Source organism: Lolium rigidum, chromosome 7 (assembly GCF_022539505.1).
Source record: "Lolium rigidum isolate FL_2022 chromosome 7, APGP_CSIRO_Lrig_0.1, whole genome shotgun sequence".
NCBI lineage: Eukaryota > Viridiplantae > Streptophyta > Magnoliopsida > Poales > Poaceae > Lolium > Lolium rigidum.
In genome coordinates this window covers 61692084-61704680 of record NC_061514.1, presented here as the reverse complement: position 1 = coordinate 61704680, position 12597 = coordinate 61692084, and the positions used below count along the sequence as shown (strand labels likewise).

The window sequence follows — 12597 nt, the reverse complement described above, 5'->3', positions numbered from 1 at the left end:
TATGTTTGAGTCTTCTAAGAGTTCCCAAATTTACATGCAAAGAAGGTAAGTCTTGTGCCATGTGCAAAATAGTCAAGTCTAAATTCTTGGAATTAAGAGCACCAATAATTATTTATTTTCCATGGAGACACAAAAAATACTTATTTTTAGATAAAATCCTAGATGCAAGTCAGGCAACATAGGCCTGAAGTCTATATAGAGGAAAAAAACAAAAAAAATGATAGGTATATGCTACGAACTATGAACTATGAACGAACCAAAACCCCAAGAAGCCTCTCTCTCTCTCTCTCGTAGTGAACCACTCATCTCCAAAACTTCAAGCAAGGCAACCAAACGACAATGCTACAATGGGAGGGATTCACCCTATAGCGATATGGTAAAAACACGCCACAACCTTCGCGTCGCCGCCACATATTTCCATTCTTCTTCTTTTGTTCGTCATGGCATCAGTCGGACCGGCCGAGGGATTTTCTTCCTTTTCGAAAATAAAATGTTCTTTTTTAAAACAAATTGGGCGGACTCCATTACATACTTTCGGATCAATAAACACCACACCTCAAGGTACCTATCCAAGCAACACACCCCACACCACTCTCTCAAGCTTTAGTTAGCAATATTATGAGCAGCAATATTACATTCTCTCTTTACTATCTCAAACCCGACGTCCGGAAAATTATCAATCAGATTCTTTGCTTCCAGTATGATCAAACATGTGTATCAACTTACTCATAGTCTCCATCATTGCCTCCCTCTAAATTCTCGCTCTAAAAGGGAATGTTATGGTTTTCCTCGAGCACACCGACCAACCTTCTCCTACCGCATCCTCCTCGTTCCTTATCTCCTCTTCCTCTTTCGCCAAATCCATTTTCCCCTCCACCATAGTAGAACGGGTAGCATGTTTCGTTTTACAATTTTTTCCCCTTGAGAATCAAGATGGTCTCTCATTGCACAACATTTAGCTTCTATTCCTCGGTACCAATTTATATGTCGTTTTAGCTAGTATTCTAAAGAGTAAAATACATGATGGGTACCTGAACTTGTTGGTGGGGATCAGATTGGTCATCATACACAGAAAATACCAAATTACGGTCACTGAATACACTGTGTGTGCTCATAGACGGTCACTGGCGCCGGTAGAGCACTGTATTTGTGGACGTGGCAGTTGCAGACCCCACTTGCCAGGCTTTGGTACGGTTTCCAGCTCTATAGCTATTTTCTAAAAAAAAAACCTCAATAAAAAATTCTCTTCCTCTTTCTCTCACCCAATCCTTCTCCCCACACCCGCTGCTGCATCCCCCCCTCCCTGCATCCTTCTCCACCTCCGGCGCGCTGCTCTGGTCTTCCTCGTGCGACGCCACCCCACTTCCTCTGGCGCGCGGCGCGCCACCAACTTCCTCCGACGCGGCGCCCTCCTCCTCGTGGGAGACCTCCCCTGTTCCTCCCGGCGGGCGCCCCCTACTCCTCCTGGCACGCCCTCCTCCTCGCGGGCGGCCTCCCCTGCTCCTCCTGGCACGCCGCCCTCCTCCTAGCGGCGGCCGCCCCTGCTCATCTCGCCGCGCCACGCTCCTCCTCCCAGCCCGCTCCCGAAGAACATCATATAGTGAATGTCGCCTCAGCTGAGGCCCGCGCCGCCAGTTGCCGCGACCGGAAACGAAGACCACATGGGCTTGTGTAGCGTGCACGCTATGAGGATGCCCTAGACAGTGATCTCTACGGTAGGCTTGAAACCTTCGGGGGCGTTCGTAGCGCCGACGCTGCTCTGGATCCCCACGAGCGTTGATATGGACTCCGGTGGGCGCGACCCTGCATCCCTACGCCAGAGCCGCTCCTCCTCGCGCAGTTTGACACCGCTCTGGCGTTTGTGCAGGCATGTGGTGGCGTCGTGGGCTGCGGCCATCCAGGATGCGTACGGGTCGCTGTGGGCAGAGGTGTAGGTCCTGGCCTCGCATTGCCACCGTAGTCCACATGAGCGCCGCCGCCGGGAAGGGTTCGAGGCCGGCCATGGCACACACAGGGAAGACCCTCTCCCCTACGTACGGCGCAACCCTTCCCTCCCCTGCATCTGCCCAGCCGGCGGCGTCCCTCCCTGCCTCGCGCTGGGCGTGGCTGTCCCCCGATAGCAAGGTCGAAGAGAGGCATCGCCCCCTAGCTGCGGCGGGAGGCCGGAGGCGGTGATGGCCGAGGTGTCCTGGGAGGTCGGCGAAAGCAGTGGTGCTCACGGGGATTTTTTTTCCTTTTTCTTTTAGATCCTTATCTGTTTCCGCAATTTTGCAGTTTAGCCCTTTTTTTTTATTAGACAACAGTCAGTACAAATGGATGGTGGGAGCTGACAGGCGAGGTCCAACTCAATGCGACATTGGCAAATACCGAGCTGTATAGGCTCGGGTGACCTTTGATGAAGCACTGAGCGTATTCAATGACCGTAATTTGCGTATTCTATAGTATAGTGACCATAGTGGACAAGAGAGTCAAGTTCAATAACCTCTCATGTATTTTACTCTATTCTAAAACGTCTTATAGTGTGATACAGAGGGAGTAGTTGCTATCTTGGGCATAAATATTTTTTGAACATGCATCGCCATAACTCTTAGTCCTAATAATTAGGGCGCCAGCCTGTTAGCTATTACAGTAATAAATAGATCGACTTACTGTTTCATGGTTTCTAGTGTAGACAGCAGTATCGATATCAGACGTGGACTGTTATGTTCTAAAAGAGAATGTAGAAGGCTGAGAGCAGAAAAGAAATCGAGGTTCCCTCCTTCAGAAACTGTGGGGCAAGCACGTACGCCAAAAGCAGCAAGCACGTTGCCCTCCCAACCTTGGTGGCTGCTTGGAGGTAGACAGGTTGTCGACTCGCTCATATGAAGATATTTATCCTTGCCTCACAATCAAGCACATGCCCTGGTCGATCATACACCAGCGGCAGCTACAAGAGGGCAGTTTTCAACACGTCGGAAAGATCCACGAGCGGTTTGGCGGCTTGTATAGTGAGGAGTTGGTCGTAATCATCAGAGTCTACGAAGAACCTCGTCAGAGAAGACGACATTCTCTCCAGGGGGCAAGTGAGGTGTTCGCAGAGAGCGTCACGAAACTGTACTGACGTGCAAGGTGATATTCCCCCCGGGAAGTGTTCGTTGTGGAGCCAAACTTATTAGATACATGATCAGATAAATTTACAAATTATATTTAGATATAGTATTCTAATTATTGGTAGTACATGTATTAACATATTCACTTTGAAATCCATTGGAAGCTAGCTCCGTTTTTGTACCAAAAGCGCGGAGGAGTACTAGGCGAGCAGTCCAAACGTTTGTAAGTTTGTTGATAAGTGATAAGGCAGCTCTGCTTAAACTAGTGCAAACATGCCTGGTTTTGCCACGGCAATAATAGATGGCAGTGCCTATCATCTTGCAGTATACGATACTCCTACTGTCCTACATGATATTTTCATCTGTAAAACATACAGAACTATGGTCTTGGTCTCCTCCATTAGTGATTGTTATAAGGGAATCATCTCTCGAGAAAAGTTTCCATCGTGTAAAACAAATGCTTATGAGAATCTTGAGCTGCGGTGTATGCACGCCTGAGAGCCCTCGTTGAACAGTCGACACATACACGTTTGCATCCTATGAGCAACCATGCAGCCACTTGCAGTTTACACCTTCGGAGAGAAGGATGCTGTTGGGGAGCAACTTTGTACTCCAAAATCCGAGTCAACTAATAGAGAATGGAGAAAGTATAAATTAAGCAGATTGGCCGACGAATTAAGAATTGAGCAGGGTTTTGTTGGTAATTCATAACAAGAAACGAGCAAGGAGTGATTAAGTACAAGGGATATCTTTCGGTGCAAAACTTTTATACCGCCAAATTCATGGATATACAGAGACGGAATCACAGAGAAAACAGGGCTGATCGGGTTAGCCAAAATAGAAGATAAACACACGGTGATGTTGTTCGATCGTGGCCTTCTTCAACCAGCCCAAGAAGCTGTGGGCGTCGCTGCTTCCTCCCTCGCTGGACTGGACAGCTCCTAATACCCAAGAGCGCCGGAGAGACATCATCATCCCAAAATTGAAGCTGCGGGGCGGGCGCTGCTGCCTCGCCGGCCGGACACGCAGGACAGCACCTGGTGCCCATGAGCGCCGGCGAGATGTCATCATCCCAAAATTGATGGTTCTTCAGACAATCAGACCTCGTTGGCGCTCTCTCTGGCCGGTCAGCTCCCAACGGACACCTCCCCGGACACAGGCTGCCCAAGAAGGGACTCTGGTACGGACGAGTATGGCCGCAGCCTCCGGGCAGCGTGCCTCTCGCAGACGGCGTCGTCCCGAATCTGCTTGTGGCGGCACTCGTCGCTGCAGAAGGGGGTGTCCCCTCTGTACATGAAGATATCCTTCTCGCGCGCCAGCGGCTTGGCGCAGAGCGCGCACGCGTCCATCGCGGCCATCCCACGGTCGCCAGCCGGCTCGTCGTCGAAGAAGAAAGAGCTGGCTACAGATGCCGCCATGGTATAGCTAGCAAGGTGGATTTAGAGGAGCAGATCAAAGCTTCGGTGCGTTTGCTGCTTATGGTGTGGGGAGGAAGAGGGTAGCGAGCGAGGTGAGTTCATGGATGCGTAGGCGGGGGTATATATCGTGCCTGCAAGCGAACGGCAAAAGATCTCGGCAAGGTTCCCTAGGGCCCACACACACACACCCGGACCCACCGGGAAAATGAGAAGAATCGTATAATGTACGCCGGACGTCGACAGCCTATCGAGTGGTCGACATAGCTCTTCAATATCCTTTATTGGCATGAGGTATCTCTCATTCTCGACCGCCTGTTTTGATCATGGACTTAGAGAAATAATTAATGGATATATTTGGTATTCATAGATGTTTGGTATATTGTCTTCTCACTTTTCTATACTTTACCAGATTTACGGAATCTCGCGAAAATTGGTTATTCAGGTTACCACTGGAGAAGTGGAGAATATTCTATTGAAAGGAATTTACCGGTATCTGAATAATTTACTCAAACTAAAATATGATGATGGGCATTTCTCAACCAAAAAAAGAAACCTAACATGCACACATCTAAAATTACTACTTTGTACTCCCCCCTGCCATGATATAGGTCTGTTTTCGTGAAAGTCAAACTTCACTAACTTTGACCAATTTTATTGGGAAACTTATCGGTATCGACAATATCAAATGTATGCCATATTAAAATATACTTCGTGATGAATCAAATGGTATTGATTTGATACTCTAGATGTTAATATTTTATTGTACAAACATGGTCAAAGCTTGCACAGTTTGAATTCTGAAAAATCTTATACGCACAAGATTTTGGCATAAAGGGAGTATGTTGCAAAACCGTTTTCAAAACTACAAATTATGCAAAACCATATGTCTCCGCCATCTCCTACTAAGCTTTTTTTTTCCATGGGTTTATTTTCCAAAAATTACGTATGTCAATATTTGAGTCTTCTAAGAGATCCCAAATTTTAGTGCAAAGAAGGTAAGTTTTGTGCCACATGCAAAATAGTCAAGTTCAGTATAGATGCAACAAATAATTATTTATTTTCCATGGGGACATGAAAATGCTTATTTTTAGATAACAAATCTAGAGGCAACATAGACCTAAAGTTTATATAGAGGAAACATATATAAACGTTAACATATGCAAGTTTCTTTTGGATTACTTCTCGTCCTCTACGTGCTATGAACAAGCCAAAACCCCAAAAGGCCTCTCTCTTGAAATGGACAATGCGTCTCCAAAACTCCAAGCAAGTCGATCAAACGACAAGGCTACCATGGGAGGGATTCACCGTACAACATATGGTACAAACGCGCCACACCTTTGCATCGCCGCCACCTATTTCCATTCTTCTTCTTTTGTTCATCATGGCATGAGTTAGACAAGTCGAGGGATTTTCCTCCTTCTCTATAATAAAATATTCTAATCAAACATTGACGTGTGCATCAACTCACTCATAGTCCCCGTCACCACTTCCCTCTAAATTCTCGCTCTAAAAGGGAATGTTATGGTTTTCCTCGAGCACGCCGACCAACCTTCTCCTACGGCATTCCTTATCTCCCATTCCTCTTTCCACACATCCATTTTCTCCTCCACCATAGTAGAACGGGTACCATGTTTCATTTAACAATCACTTCTTTTCCCCTCTGTTCCTCTATATCAATTTATAAGACATGTCAGCTAGTATTCTAAAATGGCCTATAGTGTGATATGGAGGGAGTCAGAGAGCGGAGCTATGTACATGTCAGCCCCCCCCCCCCCCCAAACGTTTTAAGAATTACTGAAGGAAATTGTTTTATAAGGCTCCGCCACTGGAGGGAGTAGGTGCTATATATCTGGGGCATAATTTTATTTTGAACATGCATAGCCAACCTGTTTGCTACTACAGTAAATAGATCGACATACTGTTTCATGGTTTCTAGTGTAGTCAGCAGTATCGATATCACACGTGGACTGTTATGTTGTAAAAGAGAATGTAGAAGACTGGGAGCAGAGAACAAATCGAGGTCCCTCCTTCAGAAACTGTGGGGCATGCACGTACGCCAAAAGCAGGAAGCACCTTGTCCTCCCAACCTTGGTGGCTGCTTGGACGTAGACAGGTAGTCGACTGGCTCGTATGAAGATATTTCTCTTGGCCTCACAATCAAGCACATGTCCTGGTCAATCATACACCAGCGGCAGCTACAAGATGCCAGTTTTTAACACGTCGGAAAGATCCAACTGCGTTTTGGTGGCTTGTATAGTAAGGAGTTGGTCGTAATCATCAGAGTCTACGAAGAACCTCGTCAGAGAAGATGACATTTTCTCCAGGGAGCAGTGAAGCGTTCACAGAGAGCATCACGAAACTGTGATATTTCCACCCTTGAAGTTTTCGTTGTCAAGCCAAACTTATTAGATACATGATCAAATAAATTTTCAAATTATATTTTGGTATAGTATTGTAATTATTGGTAGGAGTACATGTAACATATCCACTTTGAAATCAATTGGAAGCTAGCTCCGCTTTTGTAGCAAAAGTGCGGAGGAGTAGGCGAGTAGTTCAAATGTTTGTTGAAAAGGGATAAGGCCTTAAACTAGTGCTGATAATTTCGGTGCCAGCCATTTTGCCAACATACCTGGTTTTGCGACGGCAATAATAGATGGTAGTGCTTATCGTCTCTTGCAGTATACGATACATGATATTCTCATTTTCAGAACATACAGAGCTATGGTCCACTCCATTAGTTAGTGTTATCAGGGAATCACCTCTCGATAAAAATTAGAATCGTGTAAAACAAATGCTTATGAGAATCTTGAGCTGCGGTGTATGCACGTCAGACAGCACTAGACACGTGCAAATCTCTTGTCGACGCACCACTTGCATCAGCCGCAGCTGTGTATCCTATGAGCAACCGTGCAGCCACTTGCAGTTTACACCTTCGGAGAGAAGGATGTTGTTGGGGAGCAACTTTGTACTCCAAAATTAGAGTCAACTAATAGAGAACGGAGGGAGTACAAATTAAGCAGACTGACCGAGCGATTGCCACCGGAGGTTATCTTGATGAATGTTAACGTTCCTTTCAAATGGGATTGCACCTTGCAGTTGCACGGCTCACGATCCAGTAGGATTCTCACGCAAGCAGAGTTCGTCAACTGGGGGCACACTTCCTAGAGATCTTCTCTCAGTTTGCGTATTGTGGCAGAACACCGAAGAATTGCAGGAGTGTTCATTGGAACCGGCAAATAATGTCGTCAGAAAGATTGCCATTTTGCGTAATGAGTTTGGAAATCTTAGTGCGTTTGTTCTGCAGCAATTTCCTAGCATGGTTCGATTGGTAATTCATGACAAGAAACGAGCAAGGAGTGATTAAGTACAAGGGATATCTATCTTTCAGAGCAAAACTTTTATACAGCCAAATTCATGGATATACAGAATTACAGATACAGAATCACAGAGCGGGGCAGGGCTGATCGGATTAGCCAAAACATAAGATAAACACACGGTGATGTTCTTCGATCATCGCCTTCTTCAACTAGCCCAAGAGGCCAAGAAGCTGCGGGCGCCGGCGCGCCGCAGCTTCCTGCCTCGCTGGGCTGGACAGCTCCTAATACCCAAGAGCGCCGGAGAAATACCATCATCCCAAAATTGATGGTTCTTCAGAGTTCTTTCGTTGGCGGTCTGGCCGGTCAGCTCCCGACGGACACCTCCACGGACTCTCGCTGCCCACGATGGGACTCCGGCACGGACGAGTACGGCCGCAGCCTCCGGGTAGCGTGCCTCTCGCAGACGGCGTCGTCTCGCATCTGCTTGTGGCGGCACTCGTCGCTGCAGAAGGGGGTGTCCCCTCTGTACATGAAGATGTCCTTCTCGCGCGCCAGCGGCTTGGTGCAGAGCGCGCATGCGTCCATGGCGGCCATGCCGCGCTCGCCGGCTGGCTCGTCGTCGAAGAAGAAAGAGCTGGCTACAGATGCCGCCATGGTAGATTTCGAGGAGAAGAGCAAAGCTTAGCCGTGCGATCGCTGTTTTTGCTGAGCGGAGGGAGTGGGATGGACTGAGCGATGTAAGTTCAGGGAAGCGTAGGCGTGGGGGTTTATATCGTGGTTGCAAGCGGACGGCAAAATATCGCGTTAGGGCATCTCTCGTCCGCCGTGATTGGAAATGCGTCTGGATTCTGCTCCCGTGGGACGATGCAAACTGACCGGTCATCCGTGGAGACGCAAACCTGGCTCAAATATGCGCCAAGTTTATGTCTCCGTGGACGCAGCGCGGACGCGCCGAGCTGTCCTCCATTTCTTACCCGGTCCCGCAAGTCAGAGACATCGAAATCGACCGCTTCGATTTGCTTCTTTTTTCCCTTCTTTGTTGCCCTAGTGCAACGACACCACCCCAACCCCACCCGCCGCCATCCCGCCGCTGCGCCGCAGTACTCGCCGTCGGCTCCGTTGTCGCCGCGCGGAAGAGCAGGATCGTACTCGGGGTTGGCTCCGGCGCATACCTGCCAGCTGTTTTGGCGCCAAACATTGCCGGTTGCGCCGCCCTTCCGCGCCGCCCATGACCTGTTCGGTCAATTGCGCCGGTAGGTTTCTTCCCCTTTTTCGGCGCTATTTGTGCGCGGCCATTGATCAAAAGTTCGTACCCATGCAGATGGACATGTGGCATATGGTGGAGAAGTTCCGCGCGGAGGTCGTTGACTCCTCTTCCGACGAGGAGTCCGATCAGTCGACGCAGACATTGGCAACTACTGCGGCCTCCATGATCCACGATTTCACCTCAAACCCGGGGCCGGAGCACCGGGGCTCTGTGAAGGGGCAACCTGTAGCGCAATAGAGTGGCAGGGCAGACCCGCCTCCACAAGGACATCAATGACATCAAATGTGTTGCACCGATCACCAGTTTTCAACAGGCTCATGCAAGACAAAGCTCCCCGGGTGATCTATGCGGTCAATGGAAATGAATACGACAAGTCATATTATCTTGCTGATTGCATCTACCCTGACTGGGCCACACAGGTGAAGACTATTCGTAATTCAAACTCCGAGAAGACGAGGAGGTTTGCCAAGATGCAAGAGGCTTGCAGGAAAGATGTGGAGCGCGGATTTGGTGTGCTCCAATCTCGGTGGGCAATTGTCCGTCACCCGGCAAGAACATGGTCGCTGAAGACCATGCATGAGGTGATGACATGCTGCGTGATCATGCACAACATGATCGTTGAGAACGAGCGTCCTGATGGCCACAATGAGAACCACTTAGAATTCCAAGGTGAGCTGGTTGCACCACTTCCTAGAGCTTTATCTTGGGAGGACTATCTACATATGAATGTAGAAGTCACTAACGAGAACGTCTGCAAATAGCTGCAGACGGATCAGATTGAGCATCAGTGGACATTGGCTGGCCATGAAGATCATGTGTAGAGAAATACTATCTTATTTTCATGTAGACTTTTCAAAATTTGAATGTAATAACTATGACTTCATTGAATTCTTTATTTTGTTGTTTGAAAACTTCATAATTGATGCAAACGCGGAAATGCATCGAGCCGCTGCAGCCACCCCTATGCGCAAACGGACGCGCGGACAAAAATGGTCTGTCTCAAGTCCGCCGCGCGACGCAAATGGACGCTCGCGGACACCGAAATGCGTCGCGCCGCTGGAGATGCCCTACGGTTCGACCTGCCACGCCATGGGGCCCACACAGCCTGTCCACTTGGAGCACAAGTGACTGGAATCGTATAATGTACGCCCTTTGTCGTCTGGGGTCGAGTGGTCGACATTGTTCTTGAACATACTTTAGTGTCATGGTATCTTTCAATCTCGAACGACTACTTGACCATCCAAGTTAGAAATAATTAATTGATATAGTTGATATACAAATATATTTTGTAAATGTCTTCTCATTTTGTTATACTCGTCAAGCCTGCACACATCTCAATTACAGTAATGTATGTTGCGAAACCGTTTAAAAAAATATAAATTATGTATACTCAAAAGGTACTCAACCATCACCTACTAAGTGAAAACAAACTCTTTTTTCATAGATTTATTTTCCAAAAAATCACATATCAATATTTGAGTTTTCCAAATGGCTGTTTTGCCATGCAAAAAAGGTACGGTTTGTGACACGTACGAAATGGACAAGCTTACTACGAAAAGGTGATATTAAAACACTAGAAACTATTTATGTTCTCTGGGACTTAAAATTCTGGAGGCAAATATAACGGCCTAAGGTGCATATCAAGGAAAATTTAAACTCTAAGCAAATCAAACAAACTACTCTACGAACGACTGAACACGTCCGGGGGCAAAAAAAACATCTCTCTTACGTGAACCATTCCTGGTTTCTCCCTTATGCTTGGTCTTTTCGATGTTCTTCACCTCTGGCAAGATCAATTTCTTGGCGTGTCGCTGGCCTTCATTCTTATCCTTGGCGGCGCCGGTGGCTGGGGCAAGGTGGATGCTCTAGGGTGAGGATGTTGGTCCGGAGGTGGTGGATATATCGTTATTACCCGATGCGATGGATTTTGGTCCAAAACAGCAAGAGCACGTCCTCGTTGACGTGCCACATCGACATGAGCCTCATTGCTTGCAACAGGCATGTTCATCGACTCACAAAGTCCCGTTAGTGATGATGCTTCTACGGATACGAAGATATCTATATACACAGGAACGCTTATTCCGGACTGCGTTCCGGAAAAAGTAGCCTACTTGACAGAAAGGGCGGGCACTCTCGGCTCGGAGGTAGGCACTCTCGTCTTTCAACCCCACCGTCACTTTGAATTTAGTGGGGCACTGTTTACTTACAGCCTCTACGAGTTGCAAGTGAATGGGGCCGGTGCGTGGTGAACGGAAGGGTTCATCAAGCCATTTCTCGCCTTAACCCCTAAACTAAATAGGAAGAGGGGTACTGAGACTGCATATATGGAACATGGGGGCATGTGAACCCACTTTTTGAAAAGTTCCGTTTGTGATGTCAAAACATGTTTTAAAAATCGAAACATAAAATGATTTCCCAGATGATCTCAAATATGTGCCCTGGACATGAGTTTCGTGATGAAAAAATCTTTTATTTTGTCTCGGCAAAAAAGTGAAATTTTGCAGGACTATATAGCAGTATATATGTGACGTATTTTGTCTTTTTTAGATTCTGAAATAAAAAAGTGGTTTCTCCGCGAAAACTTTCTACGCACACATGGAACATGCGTAAGTACCCGGATATTTTTGTTTCAGAATTTTTTAACATTTGGAAAATGCATTTCCATCTAGGGTTCACATGCACCCAGGTTCAAACCGGACTTTTCCGAGGGGTACTTGACTAATAGGGGGCCTTTTTCGACAAAGTTTTCGGGGGGTAAGGGTATTGTAAATAGAGATAGATGTTTCGTCCGGCTCTGAGAAACAATTCGGCAACCCCGCTCTTCCCTTTGCCTCTTCCACATCTATTTTTGAAACTTGATTCGGTTGAGTTTGAAGCAAGGATCTAATCAGATAACGCTTTGTTCTCCAATGAATGGAGGTGGAAGAATTTCTTGAGATAGAGAAAGCTACATCTCGACTTTATTTAAACGAAAGAAAAAGGTTAGTCCTGCTCCTAGACTTCCAATTCCAAGTAGTCTTTCCCTAAAAAGCTAATAAATCAAAACAAGAGAAAAGCAGAAGCGAAAGCTCGAGTTGAAGAGTGGAGGTCGCTCGGTAACTCGAGTCGATCAGTCCCATTCATTCTTGCCCGAAACAAGTGGGCTATTCATTCCGGTGCCACCATTGTTCAATCGAGTCGATCAATCAGTTTCGTGCGCTAGCAATTATCTTTTTCCAAAAATTTGTTTTGGAGAGGCAAATTGGGTTAGCCTTATTTTCTGGACGTCCTTTTAAAATGATTCCATTTTACTAGTTTGGAAAAGAAGCGGGGAAATAGACACGGTGAGAAAGATTGAAAGAAAATAAGATTGAATCTAACCTAAAAGCCAGAGCAAAATAGGGTCTAGGAGCAGGAAGATTGGGGGATTTTTTTATCGGATTTTGCATAACTACCCTCTCGAATCCAAAGATGCCACTACATAATTTTATGTTTTTGCTCTTATGCAACACCACAGGATAATAGCC

General features: G+C 46.9%; 2 protein-coding genes across 2 annotated transcripts; both read right to left on the bottom strand.

Moving 5' to 3' along the window:
- Positions 1 to 3850: 3850 nt before the first annotated feature.
- Positions 3851 to 4582, bottom strand: LOC124669781 (FCS-Like Zinc finger 3-like). The gene has a single exon (XM_047206323.1). It carries the CDS (start codon positions 4505 to 4507, stop codon positions 4217 to 4219), a length of 291 nt encoding a protein of 96 aa, XP_047062279.1. The 5' UTR covers positions 4508 to 4582; the 3' UTR covers positions 3851 to 4216.
- A 3364-nt stretch (positions 4583 to 7946) lies between these two features.
- On the bottom strand, positions 7947 to 8547 carry LOC124679294 (FCS-Like Zinc finger 2-like). Its single transcript, XM_047215080.1, has one exon. It carries the CDS (start codon positions 8476 to 8478, stop codon positions 8188 to 8190), a length of 291 nt encoding a protein of 96 aa, XP_047071036.1. The 5' UTR covers positions 8479 to 8547; the 3' UTR covers positions 7947 to 8187.
- Between the last annotated feature and the right edge of the window lie 4050 nt (positions 8548 to 12597).

Bases quoted from the DNA above. Each gene is read 5' to 3' on its own strand.
- LOC124669781 (XM_047206323.1), bottom strand. From the start codon at position 4,507: ATGGCGGCATCTGTAGCCAGCTCTTTCTTCTTCGACGACGAGCCGGCT.
- LOC124679294 (XM_047215080.1), bottom strand. From the start codon at position 8,478: ATGGCGGCATCTGTAGCCAGCTCTTTCTTCTTCGACGACGAGCCAGCC.